The 27,432-nt window shown below is 50.6% G+C and overlaps 1 protein-coding gene across 5 annotated transcripts in view; it reads right to left on the minus strand.

The window, feature by feature from the left end:
• The window catches only part of BID (BH3 interacting domain death agonist), a 62,753-nt gene extending 35,843 nt beyond the window's left edge, over positions 1–26,910 (minus strand). For 4 of the 5 annotated variants that reach the window (XM_066234510.1, XM_066234509.1, XM_066234508.1 and 1 more), the window contains exons 1-2: positions 19,462–19,526; positions 303–372 (exon numbers count right to left, since the gene is read on the minus strand). In XM_066234510.1, coding sequence (XP_066090607.1) covers positions 303–314 — 12 coding nt within the window. In that variant the 5' untranslated portion in view covers positions 315–372; positions 19,462–19,526. Of the gene's footprint in view, positions 1–302; positions 373–19,461; positions 19,527–26,807 lie in introns of those variants that run through there. The other variant, XM_066234507.1, reaches the window with a different exon arrangement.
• Between the last annotated feature and the right edge of the window lie 522 nt (positions 26,911–27,432).

The raw sequence follows: 27,432 nt of genomic DNA on the forward strand, positions 1-27,432 counted from the left end.
TGACCTTGAAGGGATCTATCTCAAGAAGTCTCTAGCTTTTAAATGGTCTCAAATCAGAAAGCCAGGCAGGAGGTGTAGGAGGAAGGATGGAGAGCAGAGAGGAGTCTGGGGAAGTGGAGGGAGCACAGAGGTGAGGGGCTTTCTCTCCTGTCTGCAGCACCCCCACCAGCCAGAATGTGAGGCCCTCCTGCAGCACCCTCACTCACACAGGGCGGGCTGGGTCCGCACTGGCCACACGCATGGAGGACAAGCCAGCCTGGGTGCCCTCGCTCCCCCCCCACCCTCCTCCAGAAGCATCTGACCTGGGGATCCATAGCACAGGCGGCTGGTGGCTTGACTGGATGCCGGCTCACAGATGTCCAAGGCAGCAGCCTGAAAGGGGACAGACACAGGGTGGGTGCTCATACCCGCAGGGAAACCCCCTCTGGGACCCTCAGGAAGGAGGGTGTGGTGCATGCAGGCCCTTCTGCCCCTCAGTGGGCCCCTCACCTCCCACAGGCTGGCCTTGAGTGGTGCTTTCTCCTAGCACAGAACTTGGGTAGCTGCCCAGGGCGTGGACTCTGGGGCTCTCCTCAATGCAGACACACTAAGGTGCTGAGTGCCCCGTGCCACCCTCCAGCCTCACTCGCCACCCAGCTAATGGTCCTAAGAGCCCCACTCCCTGAGCACGCCTAGAGGGCAGTCTGGTTATAAATACATCTTTTTCTTTCTTTCTTTCTTTCTTTCTTTCTTTCTTTCTTTCTTTCTTTCTTTCTTTCTTTCTTTCTTTCTTTCTTTTTTTTGACAGAGACAGAGAGAGAGAGAGAGGGACAGAGAGGGACAGATAGGGACAGGCAGACAGGAAGGGAGAGAGATGAGAAGCATCAATTCTTCGTGCGGCATCTTAGTTCTTCATTGATTGCTTTCTCATATGTGCCTTGACCAGGGAGGCTACAGCAGACTGAGTGACCCCTTGCTCAAGTCAGTGACCTTGGGCTCAAGCCAGCAACCTTTGGGCTCAAGCCAGTGACCATGGGGTCATGTCTATGATCTCACACTAAGCCAGTGACCCTGCACTTAAGCTGGTGAGCCCGTGCTCAAGCCGGAGACCTTGGGGTTTCCAACGTGGGTCCTCCACGTCCCAGTCCAACGCTCTATCCACTGTGCCACTGTCTAGTCAGGCTGGTTATGGATACTTTTTAGGTAAATATTTACATTAGTGAGTTTCCTGTAAGAGTAAAGTTAGCTAACAAAGCATACCTAGAAGTTTTCAGGAAATCCATTTTATTATCGCCACTAATTGAGCCACTACTACAACTATTCCTTCTACCAACAACAAAGCACCAATCCATGCCCTCGGTACACAGCCCTTCTCAGAGCGTCACATGATTGCCATGCTGAGAAGCAGGTGTGGGCAGTGCTGGTGGTGCTGGTGCTGACTTGGGGGTGAGAAGGTGAGGGGATCAGGGACAGCCAGGCAGGCCAGCTCTCTCCACAGGCCAGCAATGGGCAGAGGAGATAAATCATTCATATGCAGAAAGCTCTTATAAACTGTTCAAAAGAGAAAGAATGCAAAAAGAGAGAGAGAGAGAATGGATGCATAATTTGGCAACAATTACACAAAAGATTAGAGTTTCCATAAGGCATATATTCCAACTATAGTAGATAACCCTTCACAAACAACTGACCAGACAACAGCCAACTGAAGACTGAGTTACAAAGAATAAGTCCCTAACATGGAATATATACCACCATGAAAAGGAAGGAGAGATTTGTGTGTGTACCATCAGTGAAGTCCAAGCAAACCGAACAAAAGTTCCTGTAGAATGGTCTCAACAGAGTAGTCCTATTTTAAAATAAGGCCCTGGATTTGCAGCTCCGTGGATTAAGCATCCTCCCACTGCACCAAGGTTGTGGGTTCGATCCCTGGTCATGGTGTGTATGAGAAGCAATCAATGAGTGCACAACTAAATGGAACAAGTATGTGGAACAACGAGCTGATGCTTTTCTGTCTCTCTCTCTTCTGTCCTCCCCTACCTTCCTCTCTCTCAAGTCAATGGAAAATTTTAAATGTATTTGTCAAACCAAAGGAAAAGGTCATGAGGGCAAAACCAGTCAAATCAGGCCATTTCATATGGCTCCTAAATACATGGGAGGTAAAAACAAAACAAAACAAAAAAACACAAAGAACAGACAACCAATTCCTCTTCAGGGAAAAAGAGCAACTCCTGCTGCCCACCTGACCCACCTAAGCAAGCCCTGTGCAGACCTTGAGGTCGCTCACCACTACACAGGAGGATCCCATGCACTGAGGCTGGGACACCACCCCCGGCCGACCACTTGATCCGCTGTGTGACTCTGAGGGGCACACATCCATCAACAAGCATTCCGACATGTCAGCACACAGGCGCTCTGCATGGAGCTTGAAGAACAGTGGTAACATGACTCATAGGTCCCCCCCACCCCAGAGAACCTTATTTACCAAAAACACAGAATTATCAATATAAACACTATTCTTAGAAGCCCGTGCTGCTCTGAGATCTAGCCATCGGTGCAGCCATAACAGGCTCCCAGTGGCTCCCAGGTGCCAGGAAAAGCTACATACAACACACAGCGCTACAGGTCTGCAGTTACTGAAGTTCTATATACAGCACAAGGCAAAAGCAGGTGTGCAGTTGTTCTTATGGAGAATGATACAATTAACAAATCATAGTACAAGAATAAACTGGCCTTACAACTGTACACCTGCTTTTGCCCACCTCGTCTTTATATAAAGATACGATGAAGACACAGACGAGGACAGCGGGGGTGTGTGGGAGCCAGCCCAGGGGGATCGGGACGAGAAGGTGCTGCTTGCCAGGGAAGGAGAGCTGGCGGGAGGCAAAGCCAGACCCCCTTTCTGGGCAGGGTGTTGAGAAACGGACAGAGGGACAGGGAGGGATGGGAGGGCGCTACCACAGCCAAGCTGACAGAGAACTTTAACCAGAACGAGCTGCAACATGAGGAAAATTTTTTTAAAACCAAGTTTTATTCAAATAAGGGTTTAAATACATTATATAACATTAAAACTAAAGGGGGAAAAGCCCTCAAAACCAACCTGTTCCTCGCTGGCAGTGGGCAATGGCTGCCAACAGCATGACGGACACTGTAGTGTGAAACACATTCCCTGGTCAAGCTGAACTCTGAGAGCAGCCTGGCCTCACATTCTGGTGTCTGGACATCAATTGGCTAGAACATGTCTGGTGAAAAAGACCCTGGTGGCAAGCCAGATGTCCTGTGAAGGCAGCCGCTCTCTGCCCTGCCCACCTGACCAGGTTGGGGATGCCAAAGATCTTCCTTTGACCACTGAAGGCCCCTCTGGTGGCACCAATGCGGTGCTGCCTCAGCCCAGCCTCTCCTTCGGCTTCAGGGAAGCTGTCCACATGGCGACGTCCTCTGAGGGCAGGGGACTCGGCAGAGGGAGGGCTGAGGGGCTGCTGACCAGGCTCACCTGTGACCTTGGGGCTCTGGCCTCGGCCGGAACATCACATCACTGCTTTGTTTCAGGCTGGACACTGCCAGGCACCTACTGCTTGACCCCCATCTAAAGCGGGGACCTCAAGATTAGACGGCATGGCTCTTTTCAGTCTACTGCACAGAGGAGTCATCTACATGAGCCCAAGTTAAGAGCAGACTCCAAACGGTTATATGGTATAAGCTGAGGTTTTAAACCTATGACAAGGGACAGAAGGGAAACTGTACTCATTGCAAGGACATCTTAAGCATCATGAGCAGGGGTCCACGGCTAGGCCAGTCTCCCCACTCCTGATGCTCTATGCCAGCCACTTCCTCTTCCATGCTCGCACTGGTTTCTCTTTAACATATGGCCCTGTGACCCCTTCAGCCCTATTTGTATATGAATACAATCTTCACGCCCACCAGGAGGAAGCAGACCACCCCTTTACCTGTGTGGTGGTTCAGAACAAGCCCCCCCAAGATGTGCCTTGGTGGTGCGTGAAGTGATTTGAGCTAACAGTAATTTTAACTTTAGACTCTGGAGAAACTTCTGCCCCTCTCTTGGACTGCCTAGAACTTGAATTAGGGGCCTTGCCCATAATAACAGATTCCCAGTGAGAACTTTCTGACCCCCCTGTATGAGAGGGAAATGCATATGTACTAAATAAACACCTGCTCTTCTTATCCTCCTGCAATGACCCTATGAAGCCTGTAGGAGCATGACCTCATCCCTAGCTCAGGTGACTTATGTACCTCAATCCCCCTTTTCTGTCTCTGAACCTCTCCTGCCTGTGGGGTCTCTGACTCTCCTGTGTCTATGGGATGCCCATATGTGTGTAAGTACTAAATTGGGGTATTTTCTCTTGCTACTCCGTCTCACGTCTGTTTGATCTGAGCAGCCAGAAGAACCTGGAGGGGAGAGGGAAGGGAGTCTGTTCTCACACCTGCATCAGCAAAGGGGTCAAGGGAGCGGAGGTTCTGGACAGCAGACATAGGACTCCTCGGTGGAAAGGTCTGCAGAAGAAGGGTGGGAAGTTGGGAACATTGGGAAGGGAAGAGCTAAAGGGGGAGGCTGCAGAGCCCTTGTTGTGGCTCAGTGGGCCAGGAATAAATTTTACTTTTTTTTTTAGGTGAGAGGAGGGGAGACAGTGAGGCAGACTCCCATATGCACCCCAACTGGGATCCACCCAGCCACCCCTGGCCCAGGCTGATGCTTGAGTACTGAGCTATTTTTAGTGTCTGAGGCCCATATGCTCCAACTGAGCTATGCTTAGTGCCCTGGGCTGACACTTGAATCTATTGAGCCACTGATTGTGAGAGGGGAAGAGGGAGAGAAGAGGGAAAGAAGGGGGAGAGGGGAGGGAGGAGAAGCAGATGGTCACTTTTCCTCTGTGCCCTGACTGGGGATCAACCCAGGCCGTCCATACATCAGGCTGATGCTCTATGCACTGAGCCACCAGCCAGGGCCCATCTTATTTTACTTTAACTAGCCTGAGGACTTAACCCTTGGACTTTCCAGTTATGCATCGATGCCTGGTGACGTGTTAGTCCTGTAGATAACCCTCTGAAAACCAAGGAAAGAATGTTTACATGTCCAGACCACTGGACAGACATCTGGAGGATCACTATTTTGGACCAATCCAGAAGCTAAGATTCTTCCCAAGAATGTACTTTTTTTAACTGTAAGAACCCTCTACTTTTTTCTCTTCTTTGGAACACTGTGGGTGTTACTGGTTATACTTCCTAAATTGTGAATCTTAAGACCCTACCTAGTAAAATGTTGCCATTTAATTCCAGTAAAGCCTTCTGATTCATTTAGGAATGGTCCATAGTATGCTCCTCAGAAAGATGACCAGTCTGGAGAAAAACCACTCACAGAAATCAAAGACCCATACAGGCCATGAGAAAGCTAAAGTGAATTTACAAACATATGCAAAACTGGCCAGTATGCACAAGGAGGTCCACAGGGAAGAATTCATTTTCATTTCTATGGACAAATCACTTGCATTAGCATCATTTTTCTGCAACTCAGAAATGTAAAATGGCTCAAAGACAAAGAAGAACAAAGGAAACCTAACCGGGTAATTAACAGAACATCTAGTATTTTGTTTGTTTATTTTGGCCCATTTTAAAGTCTTTCATGATTTTTCCTGCCTGTCTATGATAATAACCTCAAAGATTATTCTGTGAGCCACGTACAAAGGGTTGGTCCCATCAGACAGGCCTGGTGACTGACAGTTGGGCAGTGAGCATGTTAACTACAACCTAAGCCTCCTGGTTCCTTTGCAAATCCAGAGCCATGCAGGACTGAACCATGGGGGCCACAGAACCAACTTCTGCCATAAACTTTCATCATAAACTTTCATAAGGGATCTTGGAATGGACTTTAAGCACTTCTATTACTTGCTATCCTGAGGGTAAGAAACCAAATCTACGCAATACTACCAGGTTCCGCTAACAGTTCCTATTAAGTATAAGTGAATTCCTCTGTGGAAATAAAGGAGGCCCAAACCAAATGGGGTGGGGGGAGAGCTATTTGTTCAGAAACTTCCATCTGGAGGAGACAAAGGCTGGCAGAGGAGTGGGGCAGCTTTCCATTGAAGAAAGGAGGCATCAGCTGCGCTCTCATGGGAGGCTAGCGGCCTGGGGCACCTGGAGGTGGCTGACACAGGCACCCTACGTGACTGGTCCGCAGTGCATATCTGGCTTTCTTTGGGTCATCCTAATTTGAAAGCAGGAACAAAAAATAGGGAAGCAAGTCTTGGCCGTCTGGGGCTGATTGTTACAAAATTTATTTTTTAGTTCCCTCTACTGTCACCAAAGACAGAGGTCTGGCTTCCTGCAAGTCTGTTGTTGCCTGACCAGTGGTAGCGCAGTGCATAGAGCATCGACTTGGGACACTGAGGTCACCAGTTTGAAACCCCAAGATTGCCGGCTAGGGCGCAGGTTTGTTGGCTCAAGCATGGGCTCCTCAGCTTGAGCACAGAGTTGCTGGTTGGAGCCAGGTACCCTCAACATGATCCCAAAAGTTGCCAGTTTGGGCCCAAAGGCTGCTGGCATGTAAAAGCCCGAGGTCTCTGGCTCAGCTTGAGCACGAGGTATGATCCCCAGTCAAGGCACATACAAGAATAATTCAAGCCTGACCAGGCGGTGGCGCAGTGGATAGGGCGTTGAACTGGGATGCGGAGGACCCAGGTTCGGGACCCCGAGGTCGCCAGCTTGAGCGCGGGCTCATCTGGTTTGAGCAAAGCTCACCAGCTTGGACCCAAGGTCGCTGGCTCGAGCAGGGGGTTACTCGGTCTGCTGAAGGCCCATGGTCAAGGCACATATGAGAAAGCAATCAATGAACAACTAAGGAGCCACAATAAAGAATTGATGTTTCTCATCTCTCTCCCTTCCTGTCTGTCCCTATCTGTCCCTCTCTCTGACTCTCTCTGTCTCTGCCACACACACAAAAAAGAATAATTCAATATACAACTAAAGTGAAAGCAACTACAAGTTGATGCTTCTCATTCTCTCTCCCTCCCTTCTTGTCTCTCTCTCTCAAAAAAAGATGATGATAATAATAATAATAAATTTATAAAGGAGTCGGTTTCCTGGGCAGAGTGCTACAACTTGTGAGTTAAAGTTCTATTGTTACACATGGTCCTGCCATTCATTGCCATTTGCATATTCAGTCTCTCGCCTCTCTTATTCTGAGATAGGACATGTGGCAAAACTGCTGAAACCAATAAACCCACCCAACTTCCTGGGCTCGAATTCCTGTTGTGATATTAGCCCCCCCCCCCCCCGCCCCGCCCCGCATCCTCCGTGTTATAGACTTTGGTTGATTCAAGTTACTGCTGTCTCTAGCAAATCATAGTCTAGGGAAACAGTATGGTCAGTATCTGTGGCTGCCATCAAAGCCGCCTGGCCAACGCAGGTTCAGGTTTGATTCGGACACATTGTAAACAATCGAGCCGAAACTGTTGATCCATTTTCCTTTAATCCTAGCTTGCACCCAGCAGGCGAGAAATACACACAGTGAGAAAAACTTCCCTTTCCTTTCAGGGCTCCCAAAGCCACTGACTCATCCGAATTTTCCTAGAATCGAAGGGTTCCACCTCACCAGTCTTATTCACCTTTGTTCCCCATCTCCTTCTCCTCCACGAACTGGCTTCTCCTTCCCCCATTCTGGCTGCCTCCTCCACGTGGCTTCCCTGCCCTGCTCCACGGGTTCTTCCTCTCTACAAGCACTTAATCTCTCCCCAAATGGCCTCCTAGCTCCACCTTTTAAAACCTTTTGGTGCAAAGGCCCTCCCCCAACACACATTAGCACAACCACGCCCCTTCCCAAGCAAGAAGGGCATAGATATTATTACCTAGGCAACGGCCATCCACATGGGCAGCGCCATCTTTAACAAAATGAGCATAATATTTCTTATCTGCTGTTGGTCAAATAAGTTTGTAAATATGTATAGGTTTGCTCGCTTATAGTTTGCATTGGGTGTGGGGGACAGGCTGTAAGCAGGCAGGGTTTTGTTAAACCCTAAGGCTTAGTTTTAAGACTAAGCCTTTCCCACTCTAAGTGACTTTGTATCAGAGACTTCCTTGTTTGTATATTGGATTAAAGGTTTTGATTTCTACACTATAAAATGGGGCAGACCGGGAGCTTGCTCTCTCTCGGTTCCTGAGATTAGCATTAGAGAGAGTGCAGAAAGGCCACGTGGAGAAGAGGAGAAGCAGCCAAGATGGCGGAGTGCTGAAGGAGAAGCCAGTTTGTGCAGAGAGAAGGAGATGGGGAACAGAGGTGAATAAGGCTGGTGAGATAGAACCCTTTGATTCTAGGAAATTCGGATGAGTCAGTGGCTTTGGGAGCCCTGAATGGAAAGGGAAGTTTTTTCCCACTGTGTGTACTTCTTGCCCGACAGGTATAAGCTAGGATTAAAGCTAATGGCCCACCAGTTCTCGGCTCCGTTGTTTCATTACCGTCTGTCGGAATCAAATGCAAACCTGCATGGGCCAGGCGGCTGTGATGGTGGCCGCGGCTACTGGCTTTACATCTGCCCAACGGAAACCAACCCCACATGCTCTGGGTTCTTCAGTTTTGTGATTTGTAGAGGGGACTGTTGTCCCTGACTTGGCCTGGCTAGAGAAGAGACCCTGGTGTTAAGCCAGATCTTGACCTAGGGAGGCTGGAAAGGACTTTCTCTCCTTCCTAAACCTTTGAAACCAGCCTGGGGGCAGAAGGGGAGGGTATTGTTTACTTAGTCCAGTGAAACTGAGGGAACCCCAATTTGCTGTCTGGAAAAAAGAACTTTTTCCTCAGGGCCTGGAGATTGCTGGCCATGTGGGTGCTTTCTGCCCTGAAGAAAAACACTGGAGCCTGATCAGGCAGTGGCGCAGTGAATAGAGCGTCGGACTGGGATGCGGAGGACCCAGGTTAGAGACCCTGAGGTCGCCAGCTTGAGCGCGGGCTCATCTGGTTTGAGCAAAAGCTCACCAACTTGGACCCATGGTCACTGGCTCGAGCAAGGGGTCACTCGGTCTGCTGCAGCCCCACGGTCAAGGCACATATGAGAAAGCAATCAATGAACAACTAAGGTGTCGCAATGAAAAACCGATGATTGATGCTTCTCATCTCTCTCCGTTCCTGTCTGTCTGTCCCTATCTATCCCTCTCTCTGATTCTTTCTCTGTCTCTATAAAAAAAAAAAGGAAAGAAAGAAAAAGAAAAACACTGGAAACTATAGAAGCAAGAGAACTCCATTCTTCTGAATTCTACTTTTCCATCCAAAGGTGGCGGGGGACTGAAAGCACACCTGATTGTCTCTTCCTCTGGTGTCTGTGGCGGGCTCCAGTCCTCCCCACCTCTCCCAGCCTGGCAAGCTCAGACTACCGCCGTCAGCAACACAAACTCAAGACCCTGGGAAATATGGCTGTTTCTCTCCAGCTTGCCTCTCACTCTGAACCCCAAATCCTCTGCCACTGTTCCCCTTTCCCTGCAAGTGACTCACCACCTAACTATCTCTGGCTGTTTGCCTTTGTGACGAGAAACTGACCCTTGGGCCAAATGAGCCTACAGTGTGGCTAGTTTGCTTTCTTTTTTTTTTTTTTTTTTTTAAAGTTTCTTCAACTTTATTTATTTATTCATTTTTAGAGAGGAGAAAGAGAGAGAGAGAGAGGAGAGAGAGACAGTGAGAGAGAAGGGGGAGGAGCTGGAAGCATCAACTCCCATATGTGCCTTGACCAGGCAAGCCCAGGGTTTCGAACAGGCGACCTCAGCATTTCCAGGTCGACGCTTTATCCACTGCGCCACCACAGGTCAGGCTAGTTTGCTTTCTTAAACCTTCCTTGTGCCAGGTTGGACACCTGGGCTCCGCAGCCCACATCCCTGCACATATATATAACACACAAACTAACAGAAATGTCTCGAGGAGGCGTCTCCATTTACTGACCAGGAGAGGGCTGCTCTAGCTCTTACCAAGGCCCTCTTCCAGGCCTCAGGCTGGACTCAAGAGTGAGCCTATTACTCGCTTACTACTGCCAAATGGCACCAAACTTCCCCCCTCAAGCTGGAACTCAAATTCCAAATTGGGGCGACTGAGAGGATCCTGCAGGACTCGCCGCTAGAACACCTCCTCAGGAACTACATGTATTTTAAGCTCCACGGGCTAAAGAAACACTTCTTTTATTTATTTACTTATTTATTTTTGTGAGAGAGACAGAAAGAGGGACAGATAGGGACAGACAGACAGGAGAGAGATGAGAAGCATCAATTCTTCGTTGTGGTACCTTAGTTGTTCATTGATTGCTTTCTCATATGTGCCTTGATTGGGGGGTTACAGCTGAGCCAGGTGGTCCCACAGTTGAACCAGTCTTGCCTGCCTTACTGTCTGAACTCTGGGTGTAACCCAGAAACGGAGACGTTCACAAGGCTGGGGCAGGTGTGGTGGGCTAGAGAGTCCCTGGGCCTGCCAGCTCTGGCCAAACCAGCAACCTTGGGATCAAGCCAGGGACCTTGGGCTTCAGGCCAGCAACATGGAGTCATGTCTATGATCCCACGCTCAAGCCAGCGACCCTGCACTCAAGCTGGTGAGCCTGAGCTCAAGCCAGCGACCTAGGGGTTTCGAATCTTGGTCCTCTGCATCTCAGTCCAAAGCTCTACTGTGCCATTTCCTGGTCAGGTACACACCTTCTTTTATAATACTGCCTGGCCCCAGTATAAGCTGGGAGACTGGAAGGCTTGGCCTGTTAATGGATCTTTAAATTATAGCACAATTTTACAACTAGATCTGTTTTGCAAAGGGGAGGATGAATGGGAAGGAGTAGGCTATGTATAGGCCTTTATGACCCTCTACCAAGATCCCAGTTTAAAGAAGCATGGATGAATGTGCTAAGCTCATCTCCCCTTCCCTAAGAAGATCCAGACCTCCTAGATCTGCCCTGCACCGGAGGTGACCACCACCTCCAAGCACTTCCCCACCCCTCAGGGAAAGTATGGCGGCCATCAGGCCAAGTCCACTCTAGACCCCACACAGGGAGCCTGGGCGTCTCTCTAGCATGCCATGGTCTCCAGCTTTACAGGAGGTCCCACACATTCCCCCTCTGCACCCCCACTCATCGACCCATTCCTCCTGAAACACCTAGTGTTGGGTACACCAGTGTGTTACAAGTGTGTTAGGTTTGCTCATTTGCACTTTGCCTAATTGGTGCCTGAGCTGGGGCAGCGCCATGTGTGTACAGTCTATGTAAAGCTGCGGGTGCTTGCCCTCAGGGCTGCAGATTGCAAACTGCAGACTGCCTGCCGCCACTGGGAGGGGCCATTGTTTGCTACTGTTTGCCAGAGAAGGGGTTTCCCCACCTCCCTAGTTGTTTGGCTTATGGGTCCTGGAGACAGAAAGGAAAGCGGGTTTTCTCTGCCTGCTTGCTCATCCGCCCTTGCAAGACTCTAATAAACAAAATGGCCCACCATTTTCTGGCTCCGCAGTTCCTTTACCCTCTGCCCGAATCCAGTGAGAACCTGCCTGGCCAGGGCCACCAGCCTTACACCTACCCTAGCCACTCACTACACAGTGGAGCCCCTCACTAGCCCTGCTCCTCAGAGAAGTTCCAGTACATGTAGCATTTTCCATGTCAGATTTAGCTGCACGTAAGGAAAAGCTGGGCCACTTTTCTGACGACCCTGGGAAGTTCGTTGAAGAATTTAACAAACTAACGAAATTCTATGGTCCAACATGGGGTGACGTACAGATAATACTCATGCTGCTGTACAATCTGGGGAAGGCAAAGCATTATCAATACTGCCTGAGAACACACTGACTGTTGGGCAAATAAGTTTGTAAAATTTGTGTTATTTGATTTTGCTCACTTTTATTGGTAAAAATGGCCGCTGCCAGGTGATACTGCTGATTACCTTCCTTGCTTGGGAAGGGGCTTAGTTATGCTAATGTTTGCTGGAGGAGGGGTTGTCGCACCAAAAAGTTTTAAGAGAAGCCACATTTTTGAGAGAAGCAGCCAAGATGGAGGGGTGCTGAAGGGGAACAGAGGTGAGGGGCTTCGTGAGCTCTGCTGAACTGGTGGGGCCTTTGATTCTAGGAAAAACCAGAAAAGATTCTCCTGGTTGTGGAACCGGAGAACACGGGGGTGGGTTTTTGTGCCCAGTGTGTTTTTTACTTGCCAGCCAGGTGCGAGGCTAGAATAAAAGTCATGGCCCACCAATTTTCGGCTCTGCAGTTTCATTACTGTCTATCCGAATCTAATGAGAACCTGTACGTGTCTGGCAGCAGCTGTGGTGGCCGTGACTACTGGCCAGACACCAACTCACTGACTAGGACCCCCAGTGGAATTACCAGAGGGGACCCCTAAACTTAGTCTCACAATCACATGATATAACCTGTGTGACAGAGGATAAGAAAAAAAAATGTATATTTAAGTCGATCAATTGTGACAGGGTCTCGGAGATGTTACTTAGGGAAAAGATAAAAATCTCCATGTTCCATGGGTGACTAGTAAAAAGGCATTTAGAAAGTTTACCAACGTGAATCCCAACTCCCCAGAGGGACCAGTCCTACTAGGAATGCAGTTTAATTTTCAGCCCCAGGCATCAAGTGCAAATTGAAAAAGATCCTGCCTAGGCATCCCCACTGATTTTGAGAGAGGGAAAGGGAGAAAGGAAGGGAGGGAAAGAGGAAAGAGAGAGAGGAGCATCAACTCGTTGTTCCACTTAGTTGTGTACCCAATGATTGCTTCTCATATGTGCCCTGACCAGAGCTCCAACCAGCACCCTCGGGATCAAGCCAATGACCCTGGGATCAAGCTGGTAACCTTGGTGCCCCAGGACAATACTCTATCCATCACACCATCAGCACCCCCCAAAAAGGCCCAATCTCTGTTCAGTAAGTTTGATACCTGGGCTATTCTGTTAACTCCAATAGAAAATGGGTTCCCTCTCCACCCGAGCCCCATGGGGCACCCTCACCCCCCGAGGCACCCTCTCCACCTGAGCCCCACGGGGCACCCTCACCATCCGAGCGCCACGGGGCACCCTCACCCCCCGAGGCACCCTCACCCCCCGAGCCCCACGGGGCACCCTCACCCCCCGAGCCCCACGGGGCACCCTCACCCCCCGAGCCCCACGAGGCACCCTCACCCCCCGAGGCACCCTCTCCACCCGAGCCCCACGGGGCACCCTCACCACCCGAGCGCCACGGGGCACCCTCACCCCCCGAGCCCCACGGGGCACCCTCTCCACCCGAGCCCCACGGGGCACCCTCACCCGAGCCCCACAGGGCACCCTCTCCACCCAAGCCCCACAGAGACAGTTCAGAACCACTCAGTGGCAGGGTTCTGTTGAATTTGGATCCAGGTTCAGCCTCACGGCAAACACCTCTTGCTGCTTTCATACCAATGTAAGAAGACCGGTTCAAGAAGGTGCCATGTGGCTCTTTTATTTATTTATTTATTTATTTATTTATTTATTTATTACAGAGACAGAGAGTGAGTGAGAGAGGGATAGACAGGGACAGACAGACAGGAATGGAGAGAGATGAGAAGCATCAATTATTAGTTTTTCATTGCGTATTGCAACACCTTAGTTGTTCATTGATTGCTTTCTCATATGTGCCTTGACCGCGGGCTTTCAGCAGACCGAGTAACCCCTTGCTGGAGCCAGCGACCTTGGGTTCAAGCTGGTGAGCTTTTCCTCAAACAAGATGAGCCCGCACTGAAGCTGGCGACCTCGGGGTCTTGAACCCAGGTCCTCTGCATCCCAGTCCGACGCTCTATCCACTGCGCCACCGCCTGGTCAGGCCATGTGGCTCTTAAACAAAGCTAAATAGCCAAAGGACACTCTAAATGGCCCAACTGCCCCCAACATACACGGGGCTTATCAGGTCAGCCCTTTCTTTGTTCAGCTCATTCCTACTTCTCCTTGCCATTTGTTGCTTATTTTTGGACCTGCTTATTTAACCTTTTGGTCATGTTTGTGTCCTCCAGACTCTAACAATTCCATGTTAAAAAGATGGTCACGCAAGGTTATAAACTAGCAGCTTATGTGTTGGTGCAGCCTCCACCACTGGGCCCCTTACACCAGGTTTCCAGACACTTTCATCCCTCCTGTAGGCAGGGCCAGTGCATATAAGCCAGTATGAAGCAGTCAACAATCCCTTAAGAATAAGGAAGAACAAAATCTCTGAGAGGTGCATGAGATAGGCTATGTGGCTACACAGCTGTAACTGAGAAGGGCTACAGGAACTGTTAAGAAGAAAATAAGATCGACCCCAATGGTTTCACGGCTAGAAGCAGCAGAAGACCAGCTTGGTACAACATGGTGACTAACTTCACTTTATGGAAAGCCCTAGCTCATTATGCTCTGACTACAATACATTAGCATTCTGAACGACACACCCCAAGCCTCCAGCATCAGAAACGGAAAGCCCATGTAAGGAATGGTCAGTGGGGCTCTTCTCAGATGTCTTCACTCCTTCCCTGAAAAATCCTGAATAGTCATCCCCCTTATTAAATGCCCTACCCCTCAAGTAAGTGAGCCTCCATATAAGTAATGCATCCCACTGGGGAGGGGTTGCCACTCTGTCTCTGGGGAGGAGCCACTCTGTCTCATGGCTTCTCTAACAGACTTTCACCTTGAACTCTATGCAGGCTTGTGTTTGCATTTTGTCCTGAGTGACGCCAAGTCACTCAAGTGGCTCAAACACCTTCAGGTCCCCGGACCCTCAAAACACCGCATCCATTCCAGTTCCCCAAAGAACTTAAATTCCCTGGCCTGCCAGAAAATGACCTCCCTGCCCACCTGTGGGGCTGGGACCCGATAACCAGGGGAGAGGCCAGCTTTCCCAGGAGGGCTTTGTACGGTCTGTAAAGTCAACCATAGCTCTTGAAAAGTGTCTTATTATAGCTGATTAGAGAAGCATCATTCAGAAATGTGACATTCCAAGTAAGGCCCTGGTCACACTATCAATTTGTTCAATTATAGTATATCTTGGTTTATAATTAAAAAAAAAGACAGTAAAGGGGTTCAGAATGAGCGCCCCTCCCCCTCCCCAACCTGGTCACTTGGGCTTGTGGGTTAATTCGAGCTGCAGGCAATTGAGACCCTGCAGCCTCCTGAGAAATTTTTACTGCTCCCTTAAGTTTGGGGCCTTGCCCATAATAAGTGTTATCACAAGAGCAAACTTTTATGACTCATCTGCACAGGGGGACAAACATCTAATTAGTGAATGTCCACTCTCCTCATTGTGCTGTGAAGACCTCCCTGCCTCTGAAGTCCTAAAGCTCCTTCCTTCATTCTCAGTCCAGAATGCCACGCACACTCGATTCCCCCATGTCTCTGAACCTCTCACGTGTCTGGGGTTCCCCTATTACATACGTAACTGGATTTGATTATTTTCTCTTGTGACTCTGTCTCACACAGATTTCATTATTAGACCAGCTGAAAGAACCTTGAAGGGTACAGGGAAGCCTCACCCGACCTACAGCTGCTGCTGACAGTAGGACACCTCACGGGCTGGGCACAACTTGCCCGAGCTGCTGCAACACCCACGTCCTAGGGCCTCCAGCATGAGCTGGCAAAAGTCATTCTTGCCGAGGCAGACTCCCTGTCTGGACCTGCGGAGTGATAAGAATCTCCCTTCCCATTTCTAAATTTAGGTTAGCAGAAGAAAATATTTGTGAAACTAGTTTCTCGGGCTTAGGCACTCCTGGTTACTTGGCAGGAGTCCTTGGGCATGGGCTCTGTTAACCCTATTTTTCTCCGTTGCTGTCTGGTGCCCGCCTTTCATCTTGTGTCATGTCAGGAGACCTTGGTCTTTATGACCAGTGAGAATGTTTTCTCTGTGGCCCCCACTGCCCAGAGGGTGCACTGGCTGGGTGACCTTGCTCTCTGGCCGGCCATGCCAAGCTCTGTCTTTCCTCCCAGGGTTGGCAAAGGCAGGGCCCTCGCTCTCGTTCCCCACAGGCAGGACGCAGGGCACCGGCCAGGCGGTGCAGCGGGCTGCGGACCCAAGCTCAGGGAGTGGAAATGCCCCACTCAAAGGAAGAAATGCATGGTTCACTGAGTTTTGGGGATACCTGTTCCGAACCCCGGGAGTAGATATCATCAAATGAGGGTTGCACCTCCTTGCACTCTCATGTGGGGTGCTTCTTGCACCCACAGTTCTTACTGGTTTAAACTGATATCAAGATCCTACTTGTCAAGGCCAGACGATGGATCATTTGAACTGGAAAAATTTCTAAACTAAAAAGCAAGCAAGTGAAAATTTTTAGAGACCCCTCATGTTGTTATAATGGCTAGTCAATAGGACACCATCAACAAGGACAGGAACTAAAACAAAAATCAAAGTCTACTCAGACCCCTTCCTATTGGCCTTCAGACATTTGCAGATATTGCTTTTTAAAAAATGAGACATTGAAAGTAAAATTACCCTGCATTTAAAAAGAAAAGGATCGGCCTAGCGTGCGGAGGACCCGGGTTCGATTCCCGGCCAGGGCACACAGGAGAAGCGCCCATTTGCTTCTCCACCCCTCCGCCGCGCTTTCCTCTCTGTTTCTCTCATCCCCTCCCGCAGCCAAGGCTCCATAGGAGCAAAGATGGCCCGGGCGCTGGGGATGGCTCTGTGGCCTCTGCCCCAGGCGCTAGAGTGGCTCTGGTCGCAACATGGCGACGCCCAGGATGGGCAGAGCATCGCCCCCTGGTGGGCAGAGCTTCGCCCCTGGTGGGCGTGCCGGGTGGATCCCGGTCGGGCGCATGCGGGAGTCTGTCTGACTGTCTCTCCCTATTTCCAGCTTCAGAAAAATGAAAAGAAAAAAAAAAAAAAAAAAAAAAAAAGAAAAAAAAAATAAAAAGAAAAGGAGGCTGGCCAGTGGAGGCGCAGTGTATAAAGCGTCACCTGGAGCGCGAGGTCTCTGGTGTGAGACCTTGGGCTGTCGGGTCAAGGCACATATGGGAGTGGATGCTTCCTGCTCCTCCCCCTTCTCTCTCTTTCTCTTTTCACTCTTTAAAATCAATAAATAAAATCTTTAAAAAAGAAAAAGGAAATGAAAATCTTACTAAAAGACAACCTACAAATGTTATGTCCTAAGAATTCAGCCTGGTAATGGTCAGGTTGGAAACTCTACAATATGGCCATACAGAAGTCCCACCAAACTGCTGCCAACTTTCAAGAAAATTGTCAACTAAAGTCACAGTGAAAATTATGAGGAATGTGCCAGTATTAGATTAGATCATTTAAAAGTGCACTAAAACTTGAAGGGCTTCTGAATCAAATCATCAAAATGACATACCTATTTTTAAATACTGAAAAGGGTAAAACAAAGAGGAAACAGAAAGGGGAGTCTACAGGACACGTCCCAGCAAGATGTAAATCTTTAGGTGGTTATTAAATAAACAATTGGGCCTGACCTGTGGTGGCGCAGTGGATAAAGCGTCGACCTGGAACACTGAGGTCGCTGTTTTGAAACCCTGGGCTTGCCTGGTCAAGGCACATACAGGAAGCAACTACTACAAGTTGATGCTTCCCAGTTCTCCCCACTTTCTCTTTCTCTCTCAAAAACAAACAAAACAAGACAATAACTAATTGGGATGAATAGAACGAACATTGATGGGGTTAAAACAAAGGTTTTAATGTAAAACTACCAAAGGCTGAATGGGCCAAATCAACCTCTTGTTGGGCCCCAAACAGGTCCGCTCTATTACTCCCATCTGGAGAACTTTAAAGAAGCTGGATGGCAGATATGAGACCTAACCAATCATCGCTTGGGGCAGCAATCAGGCTGGTCAATCAGGTTAAAAACTGACAAAGGGACTTACCTCGACCCCTTGCCAGGAACCCAAAGCCTTCTTACAGAACAGTTGGTAAAATGGTCAGGGCATAGAAAAGTGAAATTTCCAGGACTCCCTGACATGAGAATTCATAAATTGTGGTACCAGAACTCAGAGGTGAAGCTCTGACTCAAGCTACAATTAGATTAAAAGAATATAGAAGTGAAAAGATTGCCCTGACCACGTGATAGCACAGTAGATAGAACGTCTGTCTGGGATGCTGAGGTCTCAGGTTCAAAACCTCGAGGCCGCCTGACCTGTGGTGGCGCAGTGGATAAAGCATCGACCTGGAATGCCGAGGTCGCCAATTCAAAACCCTGGGCTTGTCTGGTCAAGGCACATATGGAGTTGATGCTTCCTGCTCCTTCCCACTTCTCTCTCTCTCATTCTCTCCTCTCTAAAATGAATAAATAAAATCTTAAAAAAACAAAAAAAAACCCCGAGGTTGCCCAGCTTGAGGGTGAGTTCACCAACCTGAGCGTTGGATTACGGACATGCCTACCTGGACGCTGCTTTGAGCCCAAAGGTCACTGACTTCAGCAAGGGGTCACTGGCTCGCCCTAGGTCGCTGGAGCCCCCTTTTGTCAAGGCACATATGAGAAGCAATCAAATGAACAACTAAAGTAATGCAACTAAGCCCTGGCCAATTGGTTAAGCGGTAGAACATCATCAACCTGGCATATAGAAGTCCTGGGTTCGATTCCCAGTCAGGGCACACAAAAGTGACCATCTTCCTCTCCACCACTCCCTTTTCTCTCTCCTGCCCTCCCTTCCCATAGCCGTGGCTCAAATGGTCAAGCAATTTGGCGCCGGGCGCTGAAGATGTCTCCATGGCGTCACCTCAGATGCTGAAATAGCTCAGTTGCCGAGCAAAGGAGCAGCGGCCCCTGATGGGCAGAGCATCATCCTGTAAGGAGCTTGCCAGGTGGATCCTGGTTGGGACATATGCGGAGTCTGTCTCTCTGTCCCCTTGCCTCCCTGCCTCTCACTTAATAAAAATAAATAAATAAATAAAGTGATGTAACAATGAGTTGATGCTTCTCATCTCTCTCCCTGTTTCTCTCTCTTTAGAAAAAAAATAAAAATAAATTAAGCAAAAAACTTGAATAGTCCAGAGAAGATATACAAAAAGCCAATGAGCATACAAAGAATGCCCAATGTTATTGGCCATTACAGAATGCCAATTAAAACCACAATGAGATGCCATTCCACAGCCACTAGGATGGCTACAGTAACACAGAAAATATCAAGTTATCACCCAGACATTGGGAAACAGGGCCCCTCCCACACTGCTAGTGGGAAAGTAAGAGGATGCCACTGCTCTGGAAAAGCCGGGCGTTCCTCAGAGTCGCTACAGAGTTATTACAGTCAGCAATTCTACTCCAACTTAAACCATTCAAGGGAAATGAAGATAGATGTCCACAGAAAACTTGGCACAGGACTATTCATAGCAGCATTATACAAAGTAGCTAAAAAGTAGAATTAACTCAAATGTTCAACTAATGAATTAATAAGTAAAATGCAGTGTATATCCCTAGGATAAAATTCTATTTACCTGGCCATAAAAAGAAACAAAGTCCCAATGACACATGCTACAGCACAGATGGAAACATTATACTAAGTGAAATAAGACAGTCACAAAAGGCTACATATGACTCCATATATACTTACTTCCCACAAGAGGCAAGTTCGAAGACAGAGAGCAGACTCCCGCTTCTTGAGGCTGCAGGCGAGGGGTCTGGGAGTACCTGAAAATGTGCATGGAGTTTCTTCTGAAATATTCTAAAATTAGACTGTTGTCATGGCTGTACAACTCTGTGAATATATTAAAAGCCACTTTAAATGGGTGAATTTTATGATATGGGAAATATCTCAATTAAAAAAAAAGTTTAAGGCCCCAGCTGGTTGACTCAGTGGTAGAGTATGGAAGTCCCAGGTTCAATTCCCAATCAGGGCACACAGAAGCAACCATCTGCTTCTCCTCCCCTCTTTCCCTTCCCTCTCCCCCTCCTGTAGCCACGGCTTGATTGGTTTGAGCAAGTTGGCCCCAGAAACTAAGGATGGTTCCGTGGCCTCTGCCTCAGATGCTAAAATAGCTTGGCTGCTGAGCCCCAGATGGGCAGCGCATCACTTGGTGAGGGCTAGCCGGCTGGATCCTGGTTGGGGCACATGCAGGAGTCTGTCTCTGCCTCCCTGCTTCTCATTTAATTAAAAAAAAAAAAAAAAAGAAAGAAAGAAAATTTAAAAGAGAGCAGCCTCAAGGAAGATAGTACAAAAATGCAGGAGCCTCTTGGCCAGGTGACTCAGGCCACCCCCTCACACAGCCCTGCTGCTGCAAACAGGTCCTTGGAAGTCCACCATCCTGGTGGTTAAAGGCCCCATGACCTATAGTCTCCGGCCTCCTTCACCTGCTCAGGCCCTGGGCATCTCCGGCTGGGGCAAGATGGGTTAGTAGGGAAGGAGACAGGTGTCCCAGAAGCTATCTAGGTTAGCCTCTGGCTGTCCACTGCTCCGTTTGTTGACACTGTACAACTACTCTCCTTAGAGCTTAGTGAGAAAAGATATTACCAGGCCAAGTCAGAACCTCAGCCGTCCTGGGGCTGCTCTGACACGGTTCTTCTTGGCCAGAGCCAGCAGGTGGCTGGCTGAATGGAGTAGGAGGGCAAGGACGCCACCAAGACAGACAGAAAGGCCTTCCACAGGGAACAACACTCCTCCTGCCTCCCAAAAAGGACCACAGAGCAGTCCGCTGGAGTGTAACCAGTTCACACACTGATCAGCACCACCCCAATAAGATGCTGTGACCAGCGAAGGCCCTGACTCTGTTCCCCACTCAGCCAGTAAGAGTCTGGGAGGTTAGATACCTATCACCCAGGTTTCCCAGAAGATAGCCCAGGGAGAAAACAAGGCTTTTCAAGAAATGAATGCCAGGGGCGAGGTGGTCCCAGAGTTGAACCAGTCTTGCCTGCCTTACTGTCTGGAACTCTGGGTGTAACCCAGGAATGGAGACGTTCACAAGGCTGGGGCAGGTGTGGTGGGCTAGAGAGTCCCTGGGCCTGCCAGCTCTGGCCAAGCCACCACCTCACAGCCCCACAGCAGCCCTGTCCAGCACCGGATGAGGAGATGCCTGCTGGGAAGTTCCCAGGAAGGTTCCCGTCGAGGGCAATCCATCTCCTCAATCTCGACAGAGCCTGCCTTTTTTCCAGGTCACCTCTACTCCTCCCCTCCCAACCCCCAACCCCCGGACACAGAGGCAACTGGGCCCAGAAAGGGGAGACAGTCCCAAAGGCAGTGACCTCCCCAAACAGAAGCTCAGGTTCCCCAACTGAAACCCATTGGCTAGTACTCTATTAAGAATGTACTTGCACCTGATCTCTGGTGGCGCAGTGGATAAAGCGTTGACCTGGAAAGCTGAAGTTGCTGGTTCAAAACCTTGGGCTTGCCTGGTCAAGGCACAAATGGGAATTGATGCTTCCTGCTCCTCTCCTCCCCTTTCTCTCTTTCTTTCTCTTCCTTCCTTTCTCTCTCTCTCTCTCTCAAAACGAATAATAATAATAATAATAATAATAAAAGCATGTACTCGCTGACACTGCCTGGGCTGCTGGTGGGCATGGCTCATTCACTCAGCTGGCCTTCTCCAGATTTGAGGCACACTGCTGCTGCTTCAGGCCTGGTGTTATTCTCATAGCACCAGAGGTCCTCAGCTCAGGTCTCTCCTGCACTCACCCCCAGGAGGGGCAAAGGCTGCTGCCTCCGAGGTGCCTCATGCCTCAGCCCCCTTCCTACTCCCACCAGCTACTCCTCTTTGTGCACGCCTCCCTGACACTGAGTTCCTACCCTGTCCTGTTCACCTGCTGCCCCAGCCCTTAACTAGACTCTCGTCCACCCTACCCCCCAGCTCTGACTACAGCTGGCCTTCCCTAGAGTAACAAATCTAAATGCCAGAAAACCAGCTCAACTCCCTACACTCCATGGCAAGGCAGTATGTTAAAAGACCCACATACTGGCCCTGGCCGGTTGGCTCAGTGGTAGAGCATCAGCCTGGCGTGCGGGAGTCCCGGGTTCAATTCCTGGCCAGGGCGCACAGGAGAAGCGCCCATCTGCTTCTCCACCCCTCCTCCTCTCCTTCCTCTCTGTCTCTCTCTTCCCCTCCCGCAGCCAAGGCTCCATTGGAGCAAAGTTTGCCCAGGCGCTGAGGATGGCTCTGTGGCCTCTGCCTCAGGTGCTAGAATGGCTCTGATTGTGGCAGAGCGAAGCCCCGGATGGGCAGAGCATCGCCCCCTGGTGGGCATGCCGAGTGGATCCCGGTCGGGCGCATGCGGGAGTCTGACTGCCTCCCTGTTTCCAACTTCAGAAAAATACACACACACACACAAAAAAAAAAAAAAAAGAAAGAAAGAAAGAAAGAAAGTAAAGACCCACATACTCGTTGCTCATAGAGGGATTTTCTGAAGGTGGACAGGCAGTGGCAGAAGGGTCACAGCTAGGTCCGCACCTGCCACATGACCTCACTTCCTCCATCTGTAAAAAAGGACACTCCTGCTTCGTGGGATCAAACAAGATAACAGGGTAAGTGCCCAATATATAATGGTCACTCACAGATCTCTCTCTCCACTGTGTGTGTGTGCATGCATGTGCATGTGTTGGGTGCACTTCTAAGCAGAAGCTCTTGGGACACAGCTAGTCCTGGACCCAGGGCTGCAGTGCCCTGAATGTTTGAACAAACATGAGCACATATGTGAGAAACACCCTGCCATGCATGTTTAACATCACAGAATTAGCATGAGAATTATTTATTTATTTAATTTTTTTTTACAGAGACAGAGAGTGAGTCAGAGAGAGGGACAGACAGGGACAGACAGACAGGAATGGAGAGAGATGAGAAGCATCAATTATTAGTTTTTCATTGCGTGTTGCAACACCTTAGTTGTTCATTGATTGCTTTCTCATATGTGCCTTGACTGTGGGCTTTCAGCAGACCAAGTAACCCCTTGCTGGAGCCAGTGACCTTGGGTTCAAGCTGGTGGGATTTTGCTCAAATCAGATGAACCCGCACTCAAGCTGGTGACCTCGGGGTCTCGAACCTGGGTCCTCTGCATCCCAGTCCGATGCTCTATCCACTGCGCCACCGCCTGGTCAGGCAGCATGAGAATTAAAATGATATATATGATTATGCAAATTAAACCAAGTCCAGATGTGGAGGCCCGCTGGTTGGCCTCAGAGCTCAGGGCCGAGGGTCCACATAGGGACCAGCGTGGGGAAATTAAGCAGCGTGCCTCCCTGCACACACTCAGCATTGGGGACTGTAGCTCTGGACCCGGGCCACAGCTCTCACTGCCCTTTCTCTGAAGAAACAGGGTTCGTTAAGCACATGCACACACAAGGTGAGCCGCTGACCTGCCCACTGGTCAGCACAGCCACAGCAGAGTATATTAACTGCCAGCTGGGGCTTCCCGTCCAGACCAAGCAGAAGCAACCCGGGCATGGAGCTTCACAAAAAGCTCCACGGTGACCCCGGCATCCTGGACCCAGCCGACAGACTTCTTTCTCCATAGTGGCTGCTCTACTTCTGTGCAGCCCTCTCCTGGTCACCCACAGCCTCCCACCACAGCAGACCGCCTTCCAGTCACTCTGTGGCCTGAGGCAAGCAGTCCCCCTTTAAACCTGGTTTATGACTCCAAAGGCACCCTTTTCCTTTTAAAGTTACGCCTCTGGCACCACTTCCACCAACTTGAAACTGACAGTATTGCTCAGGGTAAAGGCTTAAAACCACTGCGTTTTCTAAATTGAGAGCTCCTAGGACCCTGGACACACACAAATACCTACAAAAGCCAACCTAAATTTGATTTTCAAGGCAGCAGAACCTCTAAGAGTGGTTATTTTGTGCTTCATCTATGATCATGTTTGCCTAACATTTGAAACTTCCCCATTTTGGCTGATGCAGGCAGAAGGAGGACAGGGAAGCACTGAGTCGGGGCAGGGGCTGCAAGATGGTTCTTGGGGAGGCATCTCAGCGACAGTGCCTTGTCTGTGAAGCAACACCCTCTCCCGTGCACACCACCATTGCCTTGTCACCTGGGCTACCTTCAAGGGAGGGGAACCGCAGAAAGAACACAGTCCCTCTCTGTTCCTCACCCTCAACATCAAACAGGTATGAGGTGCAAAGGTGGACGGGCTCCATTTGGGGAACGGAGCAGTGAAGGCTGGGAATCCACACAGAGCAGTGTAATGGTTAGAGCTGGGACTCCAGAGTCGGACTCCCTCAGTGGTGACCCTGGGCAGGTTACTTAACCTCTCCATGCCTCAGTCAGGTTCCCCAACTGAACAGGCATAACCTAGTCTCTGATTGCCGTGAGGTCCAAACAAGCTCTGTGAGTGCATCTGACTCGCACACTCAGCTCTGGATGTCATGGTTGAGCATCACAATCCTCAGTTGTCTCTTTCAGACCTAATGGTGGCTCTGGGCAAGAATGCATGTGGCTTCTGGGGGGTGGCCAACCAAGTGGTGCTACAAATCAGATTCTGTGTATGGAAGGCCCAATGTGGTGGGCAGCCGGGCTTGCGGGCACTCCAGGCCTGTGCCGCACTTCACGGCCCCAGCCTGGCAAATGGTCACCAAAGGTGCATCCACAGGAAGCACGTCCCATAGCCACAATTCTACAGTGAGGATTCTCATGGGACAACAGTCCAGAGCCAGCATCCTGGGACTACCACCAGGATACACACAGTCCTCGATTAACACAGCTGTGTGGCTTTGAGAGCTGTCAAGAGTTAGTCTCTTGCCCAGTCCCTAGTCCCTCCACTTTGCACTGGACAGAAAGAGAATGTCACTTCTGCAGGGTCAAGACTCCTCCTTAGAAGGCCTGCTCCATCATCAAATATCGTTCTTCCCCTGTATGCCCTCATCCTTCCTGAGTCCAGGCACCTGGGCACTGCTGGGGCTCCTGGACAGAGCCTCTACTTGTTCCAATTAGTCTCCCAGGTTGGCCAAGGCTGTGAGCTTCCCTGGGCAAGGCCTTACAGCAGAGTATAGAGTGCCCTTTCAAGCTAGAGACACCCCTTTTCCATCTAGACAACCCGCACCCAGCATCCCCTGCAGTGTCTGGAGTGCACCCATTTCTCTCCTGTCGCTGGCAGCTCCCATTCATCCTTCAGAGTTTGCCTCACACAGCCTAACCTCCTCAAACAAAACTAAGGCTATCTGGAAGGGGGACTAGAGGATGGGTGAAAAAGGGAAAGTGATTGAGAAGTACAATTAGTAGTTACAGAATAGTCATGGGGCTATAAGATACAGCACAGGAAATAGAGTCAATAATGTTGTAATAACAATGTAGGGTGCCAGGTGGGTCCTGGAAATATCAGAGGGGGTGCTCTAAAGTTTGAGTGTCTAACCCTATGCTGTACACCTGAAACTAATACAAAGTAATATTGAAGGGAAACTGTGATTGGAAAAAAAAAAAAAAGAACAGCAACCAACCCCATGTTCCCACAGCTCTCTGCACCAGGCACCAACAAGGCCTGCATCCCAACAACAAACCACAGTCACCAGTGGGTCTCCATTCCCATGAGACAGCACCCCATGCTCAAGAATCCCCGTGCACAGCACAGGCACCCACAGTGCTCAGGGGAGCCTGTAAGATGTTGCCTTTAAGATCCAGCCACCAAGTGCTACACAAGTCCTCCTGTGGGTGGACCCTGCATCCCCCCGCCCCCAAGAGGGACAAAAAAGCTCACATCACACTCAGGGCAGCCGGTGTCTGCTTCCCAATGATGCCTCACTGGACATCTGTCCAACTGACCTTTAAAACCAGCCGACCCCCCCTCCCTCTTTCCTAGCTCTGAGACCTGACTCTCTCCCGGAACAGTTACTCCCAGTGGACTCTCAGGCCCCAAGAGGGCAGGCTCAGGCCCAGGCGAGCCCACCCCATGTTAGAGCCTGCCCTGTGCCCCAGATGGGTAAGGATGGGATGTGGAAAAACTACATCCTTCTGCAGCTCTCTCAGCTCCTTTCTTAAACAAGGCCAGCTGAACAGCCACGAATGAGGCTGAAATTAGGCAGGAGGGGGTGGCAAGCCTGGGGGTGGAATGAGGCAGTTGCCAGAAAAGGTGAGGCACCCTACATTTGGTTCCTGTCCAACTCCTCAACCCCTCCCCGGCCCACCGGATAAAGGCCAGTCCAATTCCGGCAGGCCCAGGCCCAAACCCACAGGCAACTCTATAGAGGCCTTAGCTGTGCCCCTCAGTCAGTCCGTCTCTGTCCCACCTTAAGCCCAGCACCGGCTGCCTCTCCCACCGGAGTGTGAATGAATCAATAAACTGCCACCACAGCATCTAGGTTACTCAGGAATTCTGGGTTCTCCCGGGGTCTTCTGGGGTCGTTGTCATTCAACAAACATTTCTACCACCAGCAGGATTTGCACATAATTTCTAACAGTTCTAAGGCACTATGAGCAGGTGTTGGGGAAAGTGCTATCTATAGACCAGAGTCCAAGGTCTGCGATTCGGTTCCGGATCCGGCGCCGAACTTGTCCATTCAGGTCGGTTTGCTTGTCTCTGGGATGAGCGGGAAGTCTCAGCCCTTCCCACCTCCACCCCATCCCGCGCCATCCGCAACGCGGCGGGCTGAGCACCCCTTCCCCCACGTCCCCGCCAAATGCAGTTCACGTGGGGAAGAGGACAAGCTTCTCCCCACCCCTCACCGTCAGGGCCTCCCGGTGACGGGAGGGAGCCACCGAGCTGCGCGGGCTGTGCTCCCAGCCTCGGCCCCGCGCACCCGCCTCGCCCCGTGCGCGCCCGGCGGTCCGGGCCCCGGGGACCGCGGGGATCAGAGGCGGGAGGACCAGGACGGCCCGACGCGGGTAGGGAAGGTCAGGTACGCCCGGGGCCGCTCGTTCTCAGCTCTACTCGAGGCGCAGGCGGGCGGGGGTCACACCGGCGGGCCCCTCGCCCCGAGCCGGCGCTCCCGAGGCCGGAGCTCCGCCCAGACCCCAAGCGGGGGCCGGCGGGAGGCTACTCACCCTCCAGCAGCCGCTGAGGTTCAGCGAGGCGCCGGGCAGCGCGGGCTACGGGGAAGGAGGGCCGCGGACTTCCTCTATCTGCTGCTGGCCCCGCCACGCCCCTGGCACGCCCACCCCCCAACCCCGGCCCGTCCCACTCCGTGCCCCCACCCCGAGCCCCGCCCCCATTTCGCCCCCGCCCACACGGCCCGCTCGGGATGCCCTGTCCGCACGGAACAAGGAAGGACCGTGGAGTCTGGCTAGTGCACAGATGTTCCCAGGACTGCCCTGTGCCCCGCCCACCAGAAACACTTGTGGCGCTAACGGAGGAGAAACAGAAACAGGAAAGCAAGGTTCTGGAAAGGATGAGGAAGCAAAATAAGATCAAGGAAGTTGCTATACTTGAACGCAGGAATAGAAATTGGGTCTGACCAGGCGGGGGCGCAGTGGATAGAGCTTCAGACTGGGAGGCAGATCACCCAGGTTGGAAACCCCGAGGTCTCCAGCTTGAGTGCAGGCTCATCCGACTTGAGCGCGGGGTCGCTGGCTTGAGCCACTTGGAATCACCACTAGCTCTGCTGTAGCCCCCAAGGCACATATGAGAAAGCAATCACTGAACAACTAAGGAGGTGCAAGGAAGAATTGA

The sequence above is a fragment of the Saccopteryx bilineata genome, chromosome 6 (genome assembly GCF_036850765.1).
Source record: "Saccopteryx bilineata isolate mSacBil1 chromosome 6, mSacBil1_pri_phased_curated, whole genome shotgun sequence".
Lineage (NCBI taxonomy): Eukaryota > Metazoa > Chordata > Mammalia > Chiroptera > Emballonuridae > Saccopteryx > Saccopteryx bilineata.